The sequence below is a fragment of the Rhinopithecus roxellana genome, chromosome 6 (genome assembly GCF_007565055.1).
Source record: "Rhinopithecus roxellana isolate Shanxi Qingling chromosome 6, ASM756505v1, whole genome shotgun sequence".
NCBI classification, from domain to species: Eukaryota; Metazoa; Chordata; class Mammalia; order Primates; family Cercopithecidae; genus Rhinopithecus; species Rhinopithecus roxellana.
In genome coordinates, this window is record NC_044554.1 from 50,540,428 (window position 1) to 50,563,513 (window position 23,086).

Below are 23,086 nucleotides of genomic sequence, written 5' to 3' on the forward strand. Positions count from 1 at the left end.
GGTGATTCCGCCCCCAGAGCAGGGATTCTCAGGCGACTCTGGACAACTTTCAGGGACTGAGATGGAGAGTGGCCATACTTAATCTTGGAGGGGACAATACTTCGGGTGTGACCCTTCTGACCTCTCAGCCTAAAGTAAAAGCAGAGTCACTCCTAACTAGTGTGGAGCTACTTAGCTATGACTGGTGAGCTGCTTAGTTTCCTAAGAAAAATAGTCCCTGTTTCAGGATCTGTCGGAGCCACAGAAGAATAGGAAGGCCATAAGTGATTCACAATCTCGCTGCCTGGCCATCTCTGTTGCCGATGACTCCAGCATCTGAGTATTCCATGCAGGAAAGATAATTTGTAAATAATGCACTGGTTCAGTGACACCTTTAGAGATATTCAAAATAGTTGTCATGTTTCAGACTGGCATGATTGTAGGAGACACAGACCTACAGAGCAAGATAATTTGGAGGTTGAATAGAAATAGGAAAAATGAGGACCCCTTAGATAATGGCTTCTAGGAGCAAGAGTAGAGGAGAGGTGAATTCTGAGCCCTTTTGTCCCCACAAGACATGGCACAACAGGGGCAGAAAATACTCCAGTGATGTGCTGCTAAACTGGGTGTCCATGAAGGTGGGAGCATGGCTGGTAGCATTTGCTAATTTCTGTTGTACCAGCATCCCCACCATGGCAGATTTCAAGCAGCCAACATGGCTTCACTGAATGGGGAGCTGGAAAGAGTATGCATATTTGGCTCTTCTGAGTCATACAAGGTGGGTCCAGCACATCCCTAGACTCAAGAGCAAAGCTTTCAAAGTTCTTCAATGCTTCCTACTCAACACACTAAAAATGAGGCCACAGCAACTATAGCAAACCTCATTATTTTTCATGATAGGATCGGAGTGTGTGATCCTGGGTCTTAGAGTGGAGAAAGGGATGTTTGTTCAGAGAAAGAATTTCTGAGTCCTCTGAAGCTGCAGAGATCACAGAGCAAATAATTATACAAATAATTACGGTTGGAAAGCTGCTAGTCTTTGACTTGAAGTAATTGTAAAGAAATGTTTCTCCTGCTTAAATTAAGAAGACAGAATGATTTCATTGAGTAGAATCCCTATTCCTTCCTATTTGATCATTAGTAACGTCTGCCCTTTGCTCCTCTTGCATGTTCATTCTCAGTATAAATTGGAAGCCCTGCTTGCTTTTGTTACATGTCCTTGCAGCACCATTTACAACTGTGGACTGTGTTCTGTTCAGCCTCAGTGTCAGCAGAGCTTGTCCACTGTTAGAACCAGGTGTCTCAGGAGTCATGTGGAGGAAGACGGCAGCCATTGCAAAGAAGTTCTAGGAAGACAGAGCATTCCCATCTGTGCCCTGGCCTTACTCAGTCCCAGGAGACACAGGGCACCTGAGCAAGGAGCAATTTGATGGTAACACACAATAAAAAATGGGTCCAGAGCATCTCCCTACCACAGACTATCATTCTCTGGGGAAAGAAATTTGGGGTCTGTACCACGACGGTTTCTTGTCAGTGAATTTGGAAAGACTATGATGTCCCTCATAGCTATGAAAGACTCAGGGCACCTCTAACATGGCTGTGTCTGGGACACTGAGTCCCAGATTTAGAGAACTGCTCTGTCACCGAGGACTCTCGGAAACTCATGATCCATAATCACATCAGCTCTGACCAGTGCATTCGCTTTCATAGATACAAACTGAAGCATCACCCACAAACAGGTGGAAGATTCTATTACAATATAATCATTGTACTTCTATTTATAACAAGTACTATATAACAATACATAATATGAGAAATAAAATAAAAAGGAATAGGATCAATATTATAAATAAAACACTAACTGAGTTAAAGGCCTCAGAAAATTTATTTCAAATCAAATGCGTTGGACAGCAATGAAAACACTCAGAGTCTAGAAATCAGATTTCCTGAGGGAATCAAGGTGAACAGGCAGCGGTGGTGAATGCACGCTTCTGTCTATCAGGACAGCAGCAATGGCAAATGGAAACAAAATAAAGGATGTATGTCGCTTAAAGTAGGCAGAAGAAATGAAGTCTTATTGTTATCATGACTCTATTTATCAAGTAAGGACCATAAATTTGTAAAGATCTTTACTTCAAACAGGAAGAGATGTTTGATATTTTGTGGCAGAAAACTTCCAAGGTGACAGGGATAGAAGAAGCTTCAGAAGAAAGATCTTCCTGGGATGTAGCCTCAGACCTTCCAGATGCCCCAACGTATGCAAGAGAAAAGCATGTTTCCTGCTTTTGACAACCTCAAGTATGTGGGCAGCACCGCAGTCTCCAAGACCTATAGAAGATGCATGTCTGCCTTGAAGGCCGAGGCTAACACACCCATTCCTTGCTTGGAGCAGTGAGCTGGCTCTGAGGACTCCTAGAGTGCAGTGGGCCGTGATTGTTTTCACCACCTACATTCGCAGTCACTGTGTTTCAGGAATGAATCTGTGGTCTCTTTCTACCCAAAGGACAGCCGATGTCCAAATCGACTTCTTTCCCACGAAAAGTGAGGAGCAAAGAGAGGCCTCTGTTAAGGGTCTCCAGGAGCTACAAGGAGAGAGAAGGATGAGGTTTCTGAGCAGGAAGGAGGCGACTGTGCCACGCTGTGGCTAAGCTGCTGGCACAGAGATACACGGCCGAGTCCCCCTGCTCTGTGCGTTCGATCGTCAGGGTGGAGACGGATCCCTCAGGCCTCTCTGCAGAGAAGCGATCACTGAGCAGCCCTGATTTGTCTTGTTGAGCTTCATAATTGAAGTAAGTCAGAAGCTCTGGGCCCTGCCCCAGGGCCTGTTGGTACCAATAGAGGGCTGCATGACCCGAAATTGGATCACACCTGAGAGCTACCTCCTGTCCCCTCTTTGAGACTTTGTACCTTGGAGACTGGGAGACTCCAGCACCTGTGTGATCTGTGGAAATAGAATTCGGCAACAGAATAAGGGGCACATTTGTAGTCATCAGACACACACACACACACACACACACACACACGCCTACACACAGAAAAAAAATGAAACTACTTGGTGTTCAGAGGACTCACCTGTCCCTAGGAAACCCAGGACCACCCAGCAGAGGAGCCTGGTGCCCATGGCAGGGTCAGGCCAGGATGGGGGCGTTACCAGATCAGTGTCACTGTGAGCAGGAGCAGAGGATGACGGACGTCCTTGTCCCCACAGGGCAGTTCCCACAGTGACATCACTTCCTCTCTCAATCCCCAGGACGTCAGGGTCACAGCATTTACATTAGAACACACCTGGGTGCTGCTTTTAAATATTTATAAACTCCCTTTTAACAACATCAATGCATTTCTCATTGCTTTGGGCTCCCATGCTGTCTGGTGCCAGAGGCATCATGCTGCATCTCTGAGTTCATCTTCTCGTCCTACAGCCGCTCCTCTGTCTGCTGGGCATGTCCTGTAGGATGTGCCAACAGCATCCCCAATACAAGGCACCAAGGCATGAGCTCATTGTTTTTCCTGCAAGTCAGGGTCCCCTGTGCCATCCGGATTCACTTCCCAGCCTCCTCCATTCCCCCAGTCACACGTGCCCAGTGGGACATCCCATCACGTGGGTTCCCTCACGAACTGCCCTCACACCTTTCTTCTGGGATCTTTTCCCACGTTTGTTAGCTGTAATTCAGAAAAGAGACCTTGGTAGCACACTCACAGCAGTCATTTTTCATATTCCCTTTCTAAAAGTTTTTTTTTTTTTAATCAAGCTCACCTTAAAAGAAGGAGAATGATAATTGAGCTAATGGTTATTTTTAACTGCTGTCTTGACTTACTGTTGTTCTCCATATATTCCTATCGGAGGTATTTCTCTTTTTTTCTGACTGCTTTCAAAATTTTCTCTTTGTCCCTCATGTTCTACAATTTCCTTATGACTTGACTGTCTTATTTGCAATTCATTTTGATTCTGGAAACTCTGAATTTAGATCCTTAAACACCTCTAAAAAATTCTCAGCTAACATCTCACAAATATCACCTCATAACATTCCACCTATTTTATCTGTTTGAAACATCAATCATATGCAAGAAAAAATGGAAAATTTTGAAAAAGTATGAATATTCTAGTATATGGGAAAATCCATTTTTTCCTTGTTCTTTAACTTTTTCATATTTCACTTTTAATTTTCTGTGCTGCATTCTAGATCACTCCTGCAGATCCATCATTGATATCACTAAACATCTCTTTAGGAGGAGCTGATCCACTGTTGGACTTTCCATTTTGTTTGCAGTGATTGTATGAGGCATTTCTAGATATATTATTTGACAATTTTTATGAAAGTTGATGGTTTCAGGCATTCTCTTTTTCCTTGTTTCAGTTCCCCCTCATGTTCATTTAAATGTGGCTCTCCAAACTTTCATATCTCAGAATGCCAAAATTTCCAGTCTTCGGGTTTGCACTTCAAATGTTTGTTGCTTGTGCTCATTGTGTTCCTCGTTGCTATCTCCTAATATTCTTCACACTGGGGATCTATTTGTTCGATGGGAGTCTATGACATTCCAGGGAGGCCTGGACTGAGTGTGAACAACACTAAGAATCTGTCATTTTTACAGGCATCTCCAGTCTAACTCACAAATGTATAGGGCCTAGAACTGTCTGCTGGAAAGACACCCACGGCAAAGGTTGGTTAGGTCAAAAATGCTCTCAGGACACTCCCAAGGAAAGACTCAGAATAGAATTCAAATTTTCTCATTCTTTTTAATAAAACTCTTTTCATAAATAAATCCCATTAAGTCATGTAGTTATCATGACATTTTCTTCCAAGAGGAAATTACATAGATAGATAGATAGATAGATAGATAGATAGATAGATAGATAGATAGATGCATACATATATGCACCCTCTGGGTGGAGGGAGACTTCAGACACAGGATTAAAACAAAAGTTAGTCACCAGTGTCTGGAACATCTACACACAAATTGTGTCCACATTCCCCTGGGCAACACGGGTGTCCCCCGGAGAGGAGTCCAGGGACTGTGGCAGGTTGAGGCAGTTGTGTGATCCAATGCCTTAATCTGGAAGAATCCATCCTGTGCTGGATTGTTTTCAGTCAATTTTGCCAAGGTAAGAGCCTACATTTCCCAGAATGCCATTTCTCTTACCATTCTAGGTTAGAGATGGTCAAGGATATATTTGGTAAAATTTGGAAGACAGATGTAAAACAGTCACTATGACAATTGGTAGGTCAGACAGTGAGAGTTAGTGACCAGCAGATACAAAGGCATCCAACATACCTAGGAAGTCCTGTTCCTTGTGCACCCTGTGTCCAGTTCATCTTCCCAAATGCTGGCAAACAGCCACCAGGCTGCCCCTAGTGTTTGGCAGTGCACCTGCAGGGGTGGCCCATAGAGAGGGAACAGCTTCCCCAGAAGCAGGTCGCCTTGGCCTTTTCCTGTACTCCCAGCTCAAGGTTTCACTGCATGGCCTGGCATGCTCTGATCCTCTCATGTCCCTGCCACTCCAGCCTGTCTTGCCCAGACCTCCAGGAGCCCTGGCTATTGACTGGCTCCTTCACCTTCTGACTTCTCTCCTCAAGACCTTGTCTTCCTCAGCTCCTCCCACAGATGCATAGTCTAGTTCTGATCATAAATCTGTTACACTCTCAAACTTGTAGTGGCCCTGTTTTATTGATAATAACCTAATGGAGATTTTCTTACCAGAAGTGGTTTCAAGGAACGATGTATAAGAATGGAATTCTAGAAGTGGTTTTCTGATCTGTCTCGATTTGTTGTGGGGAAAGACCCTGAAGGAGAGCACAGAGACCTGGAGGAGGTCAGGTGCTGCAGCCACAAGAGGAAGCCTTGACCAAGGTGTGGACGCCAGGATAGTGATTCCCCATCAATTTCCAAGACTGACCTGAGCCCAGCAATCAAAGGAATGGGATTTGTTGTACTTAATGCTAGATCTCTGCCAGGTTAAAGTAGATGTAGTGTGTTCCTACTATTGGGTCATCCACCCACTCATCATTCACTCAACCTCTCATTCACTCATTCATCCTCTGTGAAATTGGTCATCCCACATGCCAGGCACCAATGTTGGTAAATGCAGCAGGCACAGCCTTAGCTCTCATGGGCTTAAAAACTGAGTGGAGAGGTTGGGTGTGGTGGCTCAGGCCTGTAATCCCAGCGGTTTGGGAGACCAAGGCAGGTGGATCATGAGGCCAGGAGATTGAGACAATCCTGGTCAACATGGTGAAACACCACCTCTATTAAAAATACAAAAAAGAATTAGCTGGGCTTGGTGACGCATGCCTGTAATCCCAGCTACTCGGGAGGCTTAGGCAGGAGAATCACTTGAACCAGAGAGTCAGAGGTTGCAGCGAGCAGAGATCATGCCACTGCACTCCAGCCTGGCCACAGAGTGAGACTGTCTCAAAAAAAAAAAAAAAAAGAAAAATTGGGGGAAGCACAAAAATAATCAGAACAAGTATCTGAGAAAGCCCAAGTGTGCTAAACGTTACTAACAGACACATGATTCTACAGGAGCTTATGAGAGGACAGTTGATTTCAGCTGGGAGTGGAGGGAGTGCTTCCCGCAGGAGGGCTGATCATGCTGAGATCTGAAGCACAGGTAGGAGCTGGCCACTAGACAAAGGAAGGCTCCAGCCCAGGGGAAAGGAAATGGCCTTTGAAATCTTTGTGATGGGAAGGAAGGAGTCACAGAAGAGGGATTCCTCCGAAGGCTGTAGTAGAGAGGGACAGGGAGGTGGGGGATGGAGGGTGACTGCCCAGATTGGAAAGGTGGGCCACAGGAGAGACCACGTGAGGGTGGGGGCTGGGGGAAAACCTAGAGAGAGGAAGCAACACATTCACCAGGGAGAGACTGGAGTCTAGATGGATATGAAATACAAATCCTGTTTCATCCTGGGGGCCCCAGACTCAGGATGATGAGTAAAAAAGTAGGAGCTGGGGAAGTCCTGGCCCTACCCAAAAGGGAGAGCTCAGAGGATAGACCAGAGAGAGCAACAAAGGAAACATCCTGAGGACCTGGAGCAGTCCAGGCCTGGCTGAGACTGCCTGCAGAGGCACCTGGCACAGAGTGAGGCTCATACTGTCTTGGCCACCTGAGGCCACTCAGGATTCCAAGGTTCCTGTTGCAGAAAACTCTGCCCAGGTCATCCCTGAGTCTTGGGTGGGGGAGGAGGGCAGAGCCTGCCTGCTTTCATGTGCAGAGAGGAGACGGCCTTGTAGTGCTGTGGAGTAACCGCAGGCACAAATGTACACAGATGTCTGGGAAGGAGCAGCCGACTCCAGTCTGAGTGGGAAAACCTCTGTGTTTAATCTGGAGACATTGTAGCCATTGGGGACTTCTCCTTTATCAGTAGTACCAGCAGCACCTGAGTAATGAATCAACCTCAGCCCCATGCCTGGGTCTTGTCGATACCAGTACATGAAGTTATGGTTCATATCCTGGGCACACTGTACTGTCATGTTCTGTCCTGTCTTCAGGACTTGGAATTTTGAGGTCTGAGTGACACCAGCATTCACTAGACCTGCAGAGAAGAACAAAGCTGATGCTGTAGCCCCAATGGAAAGGCGCTGGGCCTTGAAATCCACGCAAGGGGCCCTGCCCAGGACCCACCTGGCCACAGGAGAGAAAAGGCCGCACAGTACAGGAGCCCAATGCTCATGGCAGGTGCTACAGGACGGAGGGGTCTTCTGGGCCTGTGTGTTGATAAAAGGGGAACAGGACTCTGAAGGGAGTAGTTCCAAGACCTCATTCTCCCTGCCTGGGCCCCAGAGCCTTCCTGTCAGGAGAGGCCACGCCCATTCCCCAGATGGTCAAATTCAAGATAAATGCACCAGTGAACAGCTGAGAATGAGAAGAACACATTCGTCTGAATTGAAACAAGTCTATCAGATTTCATGATCTTTTGCGTCCAGACTTCTGAAACAGTCTAAGTAGGAACCCAGAGGGCCTTTCACCATCTATTCTTTATTCTTTCAAGATTGGCCACTGGCACCTCGAACTGCTGTTGGTATTGACAATAAAATAGGGAACAAAACATCCACAGTTTCTGAAATGATGAGTTTTACAGTCTAGAGCACAAGAGAAGTATCCATTAGTCACCCAAAGTCATGGAAAATGACAATGATATTAAATCTATGAATACTAATGCATATTATAAGCTGTGAGCTTTTACAATAAGGAGGTGCAGCCTAGAAAAACTGTTGAAGGAGTGTCTCCCTAGAGATGGTCATAGTTAAACAGAGATTTGGAGAAAGAACACAAAATAAGAGACTTGTGTTGACCCAGAGGATACAGTGTGGAGTGGAATGGCCTTTGTTGGGAGGAGCGTGATGCATGAGGAATGGCCTGAACTGACACTTCTGTGGTTGATGTGGAGATGAGGGTGCAGAGGAAGGGAGAGAACAGCTGGGAGCAGACATCACGTGGAGAAGGCTGAGGACTGACATGAGCGTGGTGTAGGGAAGAAGGAGTTGGGAAGGCCGTCAGGGAAGAGAACATAGACCTGTTTTGTCAATGCTGTCTGCAAATACACAATTTCAAATGAACCTTCCTTTCTGAGAGCAACTGAGGAACCGGACTTCTGAGGCCAGAGATGCAGGAGGAGCCTGGAAGAGAGACTGCATCTACTCACATTACGGTGATGGTCGTTCCCTCGTCCAGCTGAGACTGGCCTGGGGGAAAATCTCAGCACAGAGCAGGGTTTCACACACACAGGGCTGCTCAGAGCTCTGAGGGCCCCAACCTGGGCAGTGTTGGGGAGAGGCCTATGGGACAACATCATCCACTGCCTGAATCACGGTCTCGTGAAGACAAGGCCACCTATATCTTCCACTGAGCTTTGTGTGCAGAGGAAGGTGGCTGTGGGGTGAAGGCTGGTGCAAGAGGGCACAGAGGTCTGGGAGAGGCTTCTGACACCAAGGCCACGTATTTGGCTTTGAGAGAAAGTTACAGACCCTCAGGGATTTCTCTGTAGTGCTGGCTGGGACGGATCAGCTGTGCACCAGCTTCGGCTCCTATTAACTCCCACACATGTAGTCATGGATGGCAGTCTCAGGCATCTCTGTGCCACTTCATGTCCTGCATTTGTTCTTTAGTATCTTGGGATCTGGTTGTCCCAGCTTCTGTGAAGTCTATCATAGAAGGAAGTTGAGTGCCCAGTGAGGGACCCAAAAATGTAGACCTGAGGTAAAGGCTTAGGCTAGGATGTGGGGAGCCAAGGAAAAGGCTTTAGGGGACTCACCTGCCCCCAGGGTGCAAAAGGCCACACCACTTAGGAGCCTGGTGGTCGTAGCTGGGTCAGGGAAAAACGGGGAAATTACGGGGAGGTTTTTCAGCTTGTGTGTTGGGGACATAATTCCTGGAGGTCAGTAGAGTCAACTGGTGATGCCACTGCCCCTGCCAGCCAGTGACTCTGCCCCCTGCCTGCTCTTCCTCCCTCTACCTGCTGCAACCTTCAACCTACAGTCCAGTCATAAACCTTCGCCCATGTGGTCTCTGCTCCTGGCTGTCTTTCTTCTAACAGGCAACAGCCTGACAAGGTTTGTGATCATTTCTCCTCTACCTACCTGTCCACCGTCAGCTCCGGGTGTCCACTTTAGGGCTCTTTTTAACAGGCTTCTTCACTGAACATATGTGCTTCCCTCCCATTCCTAGGTCTCTATGTTGTTTTTCACAGGAGATATATTTCACGTACATTTATTCTTAGTGGTGAAAATCCAAACTTAAATTTTACTAGAGTAAATTAAGAAAAACATGTTTAGCCGGGCGCGGTGGCTCACGCCTGTAATCCCAGCACTTTGGGAGGCCGAGACGGGCGGATCATGAGGTCAGGAGATCAAGACCATCCTGGCTAACACAGTGAAACCCCATCTCTACTAAAAATACAAAAAACTAGCCAGGGGTGTGGTGGGCGCCTGTAATCCCAGCTGCTCGGGAGGCTGAGGCGGGAGATTCGCGTGAACCCGGGAGGTGGAGCTTGCAGTGAGCTGAGATCGCGCCACTACACTCCAGCCTGGGAGAGAGAGCGAGACTCCGTCTCAAAAAAAAAAAAAAAAAAAGGAAAAACATGTTTAGACATTTATATGAGAAAATAGTTTTTGTCTACACACAAACAAAATTGTTTTTAGTTTTTGTTGCATTAAATTAAACTCTTGTGCATCAAGAAAACACCATAAAAATGAAAATATAAGCTGCAGACGGGGGAAAGACACAGGGAATGCATATAAATGATTTTTTTGCATGTGAAATTTAACATTCCTCGAAGTTGCTAATGAAGAGGCCACAGTAATGACTCCTTAAGACAGCTGAGCCTCTACTGCAGCCCTGCTGGTCACTCGAGGACAGTGTGAGGCTCTGATTTACTGACCAGGATGCAGAAGGTGATGATGGAGCAGGGGGAATAGGTGGAAAATGTATGGACTAGTTTGTTTCCTACTTCTGGTCCTTACAAGCCAGGAGACACTGGGGAAAATGACTCAATGTCCCTGAGCCTCCCATCTGTAAAGGAAGAATAAGAATGTTTGATGTGCAAGACTGTTGAAAGGCAGTAAGCTATGTAACAAATACAAAGAATCAAGCACACATCTGGGGCTCAGCAGTCACTCTTCTCCTGAAGTTACCCAGGAAGTGGCAAGCTGCAAGAAGATGCAGCAGAGAAGTGGGCACTCTCAGGGCACAGGAAACCTGGACTCTGTTGGTTGGGAGAGCTCTGCACTCAGTAGGACAGTAGACATGCCTTCCAAACAACTTAAAGCTTCCCTTGAAGGAGTGAAAACTGGGTGGGGCCTGCAGCTCTCAAGTCAAAGCTAAGACAGGAAGTTTATATACAGAATGTCAGTGACTCTGCTGGGCTGTGCCAAGCTGCTGGCACAGAGATACAGGGCCGAGTCGCCCATCTCCAAGGGGTTCACATTCAGCTCAGAGCTATAATTAGGGAACTGGTGACCTGAGAATCGATCAGGGAAGTTGCCTCTCTCTCTCTCTTTCTCCTCATAATACTGAAAGATAAACTGGGGCCCCTGACCCAGGGCCTGTTGGTGCCAGGACACACTGGTATGCCCAGAGATAGGAGAGTATCTCAGAGTCACTTGCTGTCCTGTTGTTTTGGTCAGATGCCTTGGACTTTGGGTGACTCCAGTGTCCACTGGGCCTGTGGGAAAAGCAGATGGAGGATGAGCACAGCAGACAGCCTGGAGGCCCTCCCCAAGGTAAAGTGGAGGACACAGGGGTGGGAAAGCTGAGAATGGGGCTGCTGTCCTGTGCACAGGACTCACCTGCTCCCAGGAGACAGAGCAGCGCCCAGCAGAGGAGCCCGGGGCCCATGGCACAGTGGGGCAGGCAGCACTGCACCTGACGCAGGGCTTGGTCCTCCTGGGGAAGAGCCAAGTGAGTTCTGCACCTTGATTTTCCTCATGGGAGGGGTATCCTGTGATGTCACTGTCCTGTGTCCTCCCCATGCAGCCTTCCTTAGGCCTAGTGCTCCAGGGACCTTGGACTCTCTACCTTTCTTGCAGAGCCAGAGTGCTGGGTGAGGGCAGAAATTTATCTGATGAGACAGTTGCTCCTCTGCCTTCATCTCCACAGTTCCCAGGCTGCCCCATCGCCCCTAGTTCTAAATCCTTGAGGAATCACCACACTGTCTTCCACAATGGTTGAACTAATTTACACTCCCACAAACAGTGTAAAAGCATTTGTATTTCTCCACATCCTCTTCAGCGTCTGTTGTTTCCTGACTTATTAATGATTGCCATTCTAACTGGCATGAGATGGTATCTCATTGTGGTTTTGATTTGCATTTCTCTGATGACCAGTGATGATGAGCATTTTTTCTGTGTCTGTTGGCTGCATAGATGTCTTCTTTTGAGAAGTCTCTGTTCATATCCTTTGCACATTTTTTGATGGGGTTGTCTTTTTCTTGTAAATTTGTTTGAGTTCTTTGTAGATTCTACCCATTTGTAGATGGGTAGATTGCAAAAATTTTCTCCCATTCTGTAGGTTGCCTGTTCACTCTGATGGAAGTTTCTTTTGCCGTGCAGAAGCTGTTTAGTTTAGTTAGATCACATTTGTCTTTCTTGGCTTTTGTTGCCGTTGCTTTTGGTGATTACTCATGAAGTCCTTGCCCATGCCATGTCCTGAATGGTATTGCCTAGGTTTTCTTCTAGGGTTTTTATGGTTTTAGGTCTAACATTTAAGTCTTTAATCCACCTTGAATTAATTTTTGTATAAGGTATGAGGAAGGGATCCAGTTTCAGCTTTCTACATATGGCTAGCCAGTTTTCCCAGCACCATTGATTAAATGGGGAATCCTTTTCCCACTTCTTGTTTTTGTCAGGTTTGTCAAAGATCAGATGGTTGTAGATGTGTGGTGTTATTTATGAGGCCTCTGTTCTGTTCCATGGGTCTATATGTTCTGTTTTGGTACCAGTAGCATGCTGTTTTGGTTACTGTAGCCTTGTAGTATAGTTTGAAGCCAGGCAGTGTGATGCCTCCAGCTTTGTTCTTTTTGCTTAGGACTGTCTTGGCACTATGGGCTCTGTTTTGATTCCATATGAACTTTAAAGTAGATTTTTCCAATTCTGTGAAGAAAGTCATTGGTAACTTGATGAGGATGGCATTGAATCTATAAATTATTTTGGGCAGTATGGCCATTTTCACTATACTGATTCTTTCTATCCATGGGCATGGAATATTCTTCCATTTGTTTGTGTCCTCTTTTATTTCATCGAGCAATGGTTTGCAGTTCTCCTTGAAGAGGTCCTTCACATCCCTTGTAAGTTGGATTCCTAGGTATTTTATTCTCTTTGTAGCAATTGTGAATGGGAGTTCACTCATGATTTGGCTCTCTGTTTGTCTGTTAATGGTGTATAGGAATGCTTGTGATTTTTGCACATTGATTTTGTACCCTGAGACTGCTGGAGTTGCTTATCAGCTTAAGGAAATTTGGGCTGAGACAATGGGGTTTTCTAAATATATAATCATGTCTGCAAACAAGGACAATTTGACTTCCTCATTTCCTAATTGAATACCCTTTATTTCTTTCACTTCCCTGATTGCTGTGGCGAGAACTTCCAACACTATGTTGAATAGGAGTGGTGAGAGAGGGCATCCTTCCCTTTTCAAAGGGAATGCTTCCAGTTTTTGCCCATTCAGTATGATATTGGCTGGGGTTTGTCATAAATAGCTCTCATTATTTTGAGATACGTTCCATCAATACCTAGTTTATTGAGAGTTTTTAGCATGAAGAGCTGTTGAATTTTGTTGAAGGCCTTTTCTGCATCTATTGAGATAATCATGTGGTTTTTGTCATTGGTTCTGTTTATGTGATGGCTTATGTTTATTGATTTGTGTATGTTGAACCAGCCTTGCATCCCAGGGATGAAGCTGACTGGATCGTAGTGGATAAACTTTTCGATGTGCTGCTGGATTCAGTTTGCCAGTATTTTATTGAGGATTTTTGCATCGATGTTCTTCAGGGATATTGGTCTAAAATCCTCTTTTTTGGTTGTGTCTCTGCCCGGCTTTGGTATCAGGATGATGTTGGCCTCATAAAATGAGTTAGGGAGGATTCCCTCTTTTTCAATTGATTGGAATAGTTTCAGAAGGAATGGTACCAGCACCTCCTTGTACCTCTGGTAGAATTCAGCTGTGAATCCATCTGGTCCTGGACTTTTTTTGGTTGGTAGGCTATTAATAATTGCCTCAATTTCAGAGCCTGATATTTGTCTATTCAGAGATTCAACTTCTTCCTGGTTTAGTCTTAAGAGGGTGTATGTGTCTAGGAATTTATCAATTTCTTCTAGATTTTCTAGTTTATCTGCACAGAGATGTTTATAATATTCTCTGATGGTAGTTTGTATTTCTGTGGGGTCGGTGGTGATATCCCCTTTATCATTTTTTATTGTGTCTCTTTGATTCTTCTCTCTTTTCTTCATTATTAGTTTTGCTAGTATTCTATCAATTTTGTTGATCTTTTCAAAAAACCGGCTCCTGGATTCATTGATTTTTTGAAGGGTTTTTTTTTTTTTCGTGTGTCTCTATCTCTTTCGATTCTGCTCTGATCTCAGTTATTTCTTGCCTTCTGCTAGCTTTTGAATTTGTTTGCTCTTGCTTCTCTAGTTCTTTTAATTGTGATGTTAGGGTGTCGATTTTAGATCTTTCCTGCTTTATCTTGTGGGCATTTAGTGCTATAAATTTCCCTCTACACACTGCTTTAAATGCGTCCCAGAGATTCTGGTACATTGTGTCTTTGTTCTCATTGGTTTCAAAGAACATCTTTATTTCTGCCTTCATTTCATTATTTACCCAGTAGTCATTCAGGAGCAGGTTGTTCTGTTTCCACATAGTTGTGTGGTTTTGAGTGAGTTTCTTAATCCTGAGTTCTAATTTGATTAAACTATGGTCTGAGAGACAGTTTGTTGTGATTTCTGTTCTTTTACATTTGCTGAGGAGTGCTTTACTTCCAATTATGTGGTCAGTTTTAGAATAAGTGTGATGTGGTGCTGAGAAGAATGTATATTCTGTTGACTTGGGGTGGAGAGCCTTTAGATGTCTATTAGGTCTGCTTGTTGCAGAGCTGAGTTCAGGTCCTGGATATCCTTGTTAACCTTCTGCCTTGTTGATCTGTCTAATATTGACAGTGAGGTGTTAAAATCTCCCTTTACTATTGTGTGGGAGTCTATAAGTCTCTTTGTAGGTCTCTAAGTACTTGCTTTATGAATCTGGATGCTCCTGTATTAGGTGCATATATATTTAGGATAGTTAGCTCTTCTTGATGAATTGATCCCTTTACCATTTTGTAATGGCCTTCTTTGTCTCTTTTGATCTTTGTTGGTTTAAAGTCTGTTCTATCAGAGACTATGATTGCAACCCCTGCCTTTCTTTGCTTTCCATTTTCTTGGTAGATCTTCCTCCATCCGTTTATTTTGAGCCCACATGTGTCTCTGCATGAGAGATGGGTCTCCTGAATACAGCACACTGATGAGTCTTGACCGTTTATCCAATTTGCCCATCTTTGTCTTTTAATTGGGGCATTTAGCCCATTTACATTTAAGGTTAATATTTCTATGTGTGAATTTGATCCACTCATTATGATGTTAGCTGGTTATTGTGCCTGTTAATTGATACAGTTCCTTCATAGTATCGATGGTCTTTACAATTCGGCATGTTTTTGCAGTGGCTGGTATCAGTTGTTTCTTTCCACGTTTAGTGCTTCCTTCAGGAGCTCTTGTAAGGCAGGCCTGGTGGTGAAAAAATCTCTCAGCATTTCCTTGTCTGTAAAGGATTTTGCTTCTCCTTCACATATGAAGCTTAGTTTGACTGGATATGAAATTCTGGGTTGAAAATTCTTTTCTTTAAGAATGTTGAATATTAGCCCCCACTCTCTTCTGGCTTGTAGAGTTTCTGCCAAGAGATCTACTATTAGTCTGATGGGCTTCCCCTTATGGGTAGCAAGACCTTTCTCTCTGGCTGCCCTTAACACTTTTTCCTTCATTTCAACCTTGGTGAATCTGACAATTATGTGTATCAGGGTTGCTCTTCTCAAGGAGTATCTTTGTGGTGTTCTCTGTATTTCCTGAATTTGAATGTTGGCCTGTCTTGCTAGGTTGGGGAAGTTCTCCTGGATAATATCCTGAAGAGTGTTTTCCAACTTGGTTCCATTCTCCCCATCACTTTCAGGTACACCAATCAAACGCAGATTTGGTCTTTTCTTGTAGTCCCATATTTCTTGGAGGCTTTGTTCATTTCTTTTTACTCTTTTTCCTCTAATCTTGTCTTCTCACTTTATTTCATTAATTTGATCTTCAATCACTGATACACTGATACCTTTTCTTCCACTTCATTGAATCAGCTACTGATGTTTGTGCATTCATCACGAAGTTCTCGTGCCATGGTTTGCAGCTCCATCAGGTCATTTAAGGTCTTCTTTACACTGTTTATTCTAGTTAGCCATTCGTCTAACCTTTTTTCAAGGTTTTTAGCTTCCTTGTAATGGGTTCAAACATCCTCCTTTAGCTCAGACAAGTTTGTTATTATCAACCTTCTGAAGCCTACTTCTGTCAGCTTCTGAAAGTCATTCTCCATCCAACTTTGTTTTGTTGCTGGCGAGGACCTGTGATCCTTTGGAGGAGAAGAGGTGCTCTGACTTTCAGAATTTTCAGCTTTTCTTCTCTGGTTTCTCCCCATCTTTGTGGTTTTATCTACCTTTGGTCTTTGATGTTGGTGACCTACAGATAGAATTTTGGTATAGATGACTTTTTTGTTGATGTTGATGCTATTTCTTTCTGTTTGTTAGTTTTCCTTCTAACAGTCAGGTCCCTCAGCTGCAGGTCTGTTGGAGATTTCTGGAGTTCCACTCCAGACACTGTTTGCCTGGGTATCACCAGTGGAGGCTGCAGAACAGCAAATATTGCAGAACAGCAAAAATTGCTGCCTGATCCTTCCTCTGGAAGCTTCGTCCCAGAGAGGCAGCTACTTATATGAGGTGTCTATCAGCCCCTACTGGGAGGTGTCTCCCAGTTAGGCTACACAGGGGTCAGGGACCCACTTAAGGAGGCAGTCTGTCCATTCTCAGAGTTCAAATACCGTGCTGGGAGAACCACTGCTCTCTTCGGAGCTGTCAGACAGGGACATTTAAGTCTGCAAAAGTTGTCTGATGCCTTTTGTTCAGCTATGCCCTGTCCATAGACATGGAGTCTGGAGTCAGTAGGCCTTATTGAGCTACAGTGGACTCTGCCCAGTTCATGCTTGCTGGCTGCTTTGTTTACCTACTAAAGCCTCAGCAATAGCGGACGCCCTTTCCCAAGCCAGGCTGCAGCCTCACAGATGGATCTCGGACTGCTCGCTAGCAGAGAGCAAGGCTCCATGGGCATGGGACCTGCTGAGCCAGGCATGGAAGAGAGTCACCTTGTCTGCCAGTTGCTAAGACCTTGGGAAAAGCACAGTGTTTGGGCAGGAGTGTCCCGTTTTTCCAGGGTAGTTTGTCACGGCTTCCCTTGGCTAGGAAAGGGAAATCCCCTAACCCCGTGTGCTTCCCAGGTGAGGCGACACCCAGCCCTGCTTCAGATCACCCTCCGTGGGCTGCACCCACTGTCAAACCAGTCCCAGTGAGATGAACCAGGTACCTCACTTGGAAATGCAGAAAGCACCCAATTCTGCATTGATCGGGATGAGAGCTGCAGACCAGAGCTGTTCCTATTTGGTCATCTTGGAATGCCCTCCATCCTTTTTATTAGAAGTTCATTCCCAAGATAACTAATTCACTCCCACAATAAGGGCATTAATCTCTTTCTGAGGGCAGATCCCTCATGACCTAGTCATAACAGTCCCAGCTCCCAATACCATTACATTGACAAATTTCAACATGAGATTTATGGGGACATGCAAGCATAGCACACACATCTACACTGTGAGTCAGTATTTCTACTCTTAAGTCTATACCAAAAAAAAAGAAAAGAAAAAAAAAAAGAATGCATATGTCCACAAGAAAGAATTCCACAAGAATGTTCACAACACCTTTATTCATAATAGTTTAAGACAGGAGTAACATGGATATCCATCAACAGGAGAATGGATAAACAAGTTGTGGTACATTTATGCAATGGAATATTAATCACAAGAAAGAGTGACCTACTGAAACAACAATATGAATACACTTCAGACATACTAATTTTGTAGGAAAATAACTCAATAAAAATGTCACATGATTCCATTTATATGAAGTCCAAGAACAAACAAAGCTAGTCAATGGTGATAAAAATAAAAAAAGTTTTTATCTCTGGGATAGAAATTGATTGGAAAAGAGCTTGAGGACACTTTCTTAAGTGATGGAAATTTTTTTTATAATCATTTCAGTTACTGCTGCACTGGCATATGCATTTGTCAAAATGTACCAGGATGTCCTTCTATTAATATTTGTGTTTTACTCTGTATTAATTATACCTCATTAAAAAGTATTACTAAAAATTAAACAGCAAAATTGCATAAAAGATGGGAGTCATTTACAAATATGTGCTTGTATTCTGTACAGCCAGTTTAAAAATGAATCACACTAAAATAAGAAAAAACAGGAACAAACATATCTGTGTAAGATATGGAGAATGTGAGAAGTGCTTCGTGACTGAAATAGGGAACATTGAAATTTGACATAAAAATAAGCACAACTGACGAGTGGGCTGAAAAACAACTGAGGATCACGAGTGGGCTGAAAAACAACTGAGGATCAATATCAAGGAAAGCTGTAGATAAACAAAAGCTTTCTAAAAATATCTTCATATGCTGTTAAAAATCATTCTGAGATTCATGAGCTGCTATAAATTTCACAGCTTGGGGAACTGGGCATTCATCAGGCTCACCATTGAGCCTTTCATTTTGGCTTTCAACAAATTGGCCAATTGGTGAATTGACTTTTTTCACAGCAAGCAGCCTGCTCCCCACTTTGTGAGTGGAATCCTGGATGACCTGGCACTCCCCGTTTGGCAGCCTCACAGAGAGGGTTGGGCACAGCACAGACACACAGGGTTCCCTGCACCTGGGTTTGGCACTCCCTGTGAAACCCAGCTATGGACCCACTAGTCCTGCAGTTAACGGATCCCAACTAAAGAAACCTTGCCTCTAGGTGTCCGCTTTACCTGTAAGTGCTAAAGAGAGATACAGGCTGGAGAAAAATAAAATGTTTGCTCAATATTATTCTGTAATATTTTACAAGAAAATCAATTGAGGAACTCCTCGATTTTAAACCAAGCCAAAGTCATGATAATAACTGAATTCCTTCCTTAGTCTACCCTGAGAGGATTCAGACACTGCTCTATGCCCACGAATACTTACTAGAGACTTATTTATAGTCTCTTTTCGATAATTCTACTAGTCGATTATCTTCAGGTCTAACGGCACAGTTTGGTGCATCTCCTAACATTTTCCTTCAGTAGTCTGTTTATTTAGGTATTTTAGAAATTGTCATTGATACTTTTTTTGCCCTCCAGAGAACACATACTTGGTGTCCAGTGCAATCTCAGCCAAGGTGATGTTTTCAGTACGACTTAGAAACTTGTAGAATCCCAGATCACTCAAGCAGGTTAAACCTATTGCCTGGCGAGACCTTCAAGGAAGATAAGGTGCAACAGAGATGCACTGGGTTCAAGGCACAGCCCACCCCTATATTTCCCCTGTTACTCTAAGGCAGTTGCTCCTCTGCATCTGCCCCTTACACCAAGACTGCCCAGCCAAATTTCATCAAGTGTAGATCTCATTAAAGATTAGAGGGACTTCTCACCTCTTGCATAGCTGTAGGTAGCCTAGCAATAACTGAAAACTACTGCAACATCGACATAATATTGGATCCAGGCCCTAATTTTTCTTAACCCTCTCCCTCCTAGGCTGCTCTCCCAGAAGCCCCCGAGTCCTTTAGTTCCCAGTGGTCCACAGTGCCATCTTGTGGTCAATAAGTGAAGTTTCCCAAGTGTCTGCAAAGAGAACTGACAGAATATTAGAAGCGCCATCCCTTGCCCATGCCTATGTCCTGAATGGTACTACCTAGGTTTTCTTCTAGGGTTTTTATGCTATTAGGTCTAACATTTAAGTCTCTAATCCATCTTCAATTAATTTTCATATAAGGAGTAAGGAAAGGATCCAGTTTCAGCTTTCTACTTATGGCTAGCCAATTGCATGTTCTCACTCATAGGTGGGAACTGAACAATGACATCACTTGGACTCGGGAAGGGGAACATTACACATCGGGGCCTATCATGGGGAGGGGGAGGGGGGAGGGATTGCATTGGGAGTTATACCTGATATAAATGATGAATTGATGGGTGCTGACGAGTTGATGGGTGCAGCACACCAACATGGCACAAGTATACATGTGTAACAAACCTGCACGTTATGCACATGTACCCTAGAACTTAAAGTACAATAAAAAAATAAAAATAAAAATAAAAAGAAGCACCATCCTGCAGGTTTTATGAGCAGTTTCCCTAAGCCCTCATCCCAACACTAGTTCTAACCCTGATTATTGCATTGAGTTACCAATCTTAATATCCCACCCTCATTCTGAATAACTCTTATCACATAGCGCCAGTTATAGCCTATCTTTTTCTCCCTTAAAACTACCATCTAAAGAAAGAGGAACAGAATGAGAGGAATGAAATAAAATAATATTTGGTTTAAATAGGAAGAAAACCCAGACGTTGAAATATAGAGTTTTTTAAATCTGAATCACTAAAAATAATCAAAAATGCCCTCGAAAATTGACAATGTTACCCCAAAAGTATAGATCAACAAAAGATGAAGTCAAAACGAGACCTCTTACAAGGCAATAAGCAAGGGTGGAGAAAGCAGTACCTAATGCACAAAATAAGGGTGGAGATAAGTAAGACCAGCAAAGGGGCTGCTACAGGAAATAATCAACTTATACACATCCACTGATGTGAGCACCAAAGAGGGAAGAGATGATTCTGGGAGAGGCAGAGGGGCAGTAGGAGATGAGGACACGCTGGTGCAAAATAGAATCATAAGGAAGCAAATTAGCCAGGGGACTGTGGATTAGAGGACTTTGCTTTCTCCTGTCTCTTGTGACATCTGAACTAGACCACTTTCCTTTCCAACAATTTGCTCCTGCACCCTAAGTTAGAAGCCCCTGGGATTTGCTCCTCCTCGGGTTTCCATGGATGAACTCCCTCTCCCTCCTTGTTGAGCATGGTCTGAAGGAGAGGTCATTTCTCCCTCCCCTTCAATCTCACAGTACTGGGGATTGGCACAGATCTGTCAATTGGCATCGACCTCTCATCGCATGCTCATATGCCCCCTAACTGTGCCTTTTCATTTCCACTAGGCAGAAAGTTAGATGTGGTCAATGAAACTTAACACCTTTATCATAGGATGCACAAGCGACTGCTACACATATTATTGCGGTTTTCACTGCCTTAGGTTATATCTGAACAGGAAAAAAAGGCATAATTTCTTAATGTGACTTAACCACAAAAACCTTCCCAAGTCCCAAAAGCAATACAACTACAAGGGATTCCTCTCCTAACTGGTGAGATGGCAAAATAAAACAAACAAAAAACAAAGAAAAATTTGTCAAACATTTTAAAGGAGAGCCAGAATCCCATTCCCTCTTATACAAAAATCATTATATGACCCTCTTCTGCCTAACATACAGGCAGGATCATTCCCCTGCTCTGCACCTGGCAGGAAAGCCGTGCTGGAGTCTGTGGGGAGCTGGCGAGGATGAGCCTTGGTGATTCTGCCCCCAGAGCAGAGATCCTCAGGGAGTTCTGGACAACTTCCAGGGACTGAGATGGAGAGTGGCCATACTCAGTCTTGGAGAGGAGAATACTTAGGGTGTGATCCTTCTGACTTCTCAGACTGAAGTAAAAGCAGAGTCATTCCTGACTGGGGTGAAGCTGCTTAGTTTCCAGAGCAAAATAGTCCTTGTTTCAGGGTCTGTTGTTGCCACAGAAGAATAGTGAGGCTGTAAGTGGTTCACAACCTAGAGTTGCTGCTTGGCCATCTCTGTTCCCAATGACTCCGGTATCTGAATATTCCATGCTAAGAAAGAGAACTTGTAAATAATGAACTGGTTCAGCGATACCTTTAGTGATATTCAAAGTACTTGTTATGTTCTGAGCTGGCATGCTTGTAAGAGACACAGAGCTACATAGCAAGAGATATTGGAGGTTGAATAGAAATAAGAACAATTGAGGCCCCCTTAGATAATGGGTTCTAGGAACAAGAGTAGAGGGGAGGTGAATTCTGAGCCCTTTTGGCCCACAAGACATGGCATGACAGGGACATCAGAAAATACTCCAGTGATGTGCTGCTAAACTGGGTGTCTGTGAAGGTGGGGGCATGGCTGGTAGCATTTGCTAATTTCTGTTGTACCAGCATCCCCACCATGGCAGACTTCAAGCTCGCATCATGGCTTCACTGAATGGGGAGCTGGGAAGAGTATGCCTTTTTGGCTCTTCTGAGTCACACAAGCTGGGTCCAGCACATCCCTAGACTCAAGAGCAAATCTTTCAAAGTTCTTCAATGCTTCCTACTCAACACCCTAAAAATGAGGCAGCATCAACTACAGCACACCTCCTTATTTTCATGATAGGATCAGAGTGTGTGATCCGGGGTCTTGGAATGAACAAAGGGACAGTTGTGCAGAGAAAGGATTTCTGAGTCCTCTGAAGCTGCTGAGATCACAGAGCAAAGAGTTAACGCTGGTTTGGTTGGAAAGCTGCTAGCTTTTGACTTCAGGTAATTTCAATGAAATGTTTCTCCTGCTTAACTTAAGACAACAGAATGATTTCATCTGAGCAGAAACCCTCTTCTTTCCTATCTGATCATTAGTAACATCTTCCCTTTGCTCCTCTTGCATGTTCATTCTCAGTATAAATTGGAAGCCCTGCTCGCTTTTGTTTCATGTTCTTGCAGCACCGTTTACCACTGTGGACTAAACTGTTCAGCCTCAGCTTGTCCACTGTTAGGACCAGGTGTCTCAGGAGTCATGTGGAGGAAGGTGGCAGCAGTTAGAGTGAAGTTCTAGGAAGACAGGGAATTCCCATCTGTGCCCTGGCCTTACTCAGTCACAGGAGACACAGGGCACCTGAGCAAGGAGTGTTTTCAGGATGGCACAATAAAAAAAAATGGGTCCAGAGCATCTCCCTCCCAAAGACCATGATTCTCTGGGGAAAGAAATTTGGTGTCTGTACCATGACGATTTCTGATCAGTGAATTTGGAAGGGCTGTGATGTCCCTCCTAGCTATGAAAGACTCAGGGCACCTCTATCATGGCTGCGTCTGGGACACTAAGTCTCAGACTTGGAGAAGTGGTCTGTCACTGAGGACTCTCAGAAACCCATGATCGGTAATCACATGAGCTCTGACCAGCGCTTTTACAGATACGAACTACAGCATCACCCACAGACAGGTGGAAGATTCTATTGCAATATAATCACTGTACTTCTATGTATAACAAATACTATATAACAATATATAATATGAGAAATAAAAAGGAATAGAATTAACATTATAAATGAAACACTTCTTGAGTTAAAGGCCTCAGGCAAATTATTTCAAATCAGATGAATTGGACAACAGTGAAAATACTCAGAG

The 23,086-nt window shown here is 44.2% G+C and overlaps 3 gene segments (V, D, J or C); all 3 read right to left on the reverse strand.

The window, feature by feature from the left end:
- Positions 1–2,561: 2,561 nt before the first annotated feature.
- On the reverse strand, positions 2,562–3,196 carry LOC104681402. The segment is given in 2 exon segments: positions 2,562–2,920; positions 3,052–3,196. Coding segments are annotated over 2 exon segments (408 nt in total).
- Positions 3,197–7,089: 3,893 nt separating this feature from the next.
- On the reverse strand, positions 7,090–7,706 carry LOC104681404. The segment is given in 2 exon segments: positions 7,090–7,508; positions 7,598–7,706. Coding segments are annotated over 2 exon segments (468 nt in total).
- A 3,085-nt stretch (positions 7,707–10,791) lies between these two features.
- LOC104681405 lies at positions 10,792–11,502 on the reverse strand. The segment is given in 2 exon segments: positions 10,792–11,135; positions 11,260–11,502. Coding segments are annotated over 2 exon segments (393 nt in total).
- Between the last annotated feature and the right edge of the window lie 11,584 nt (positions 11,503–23,086).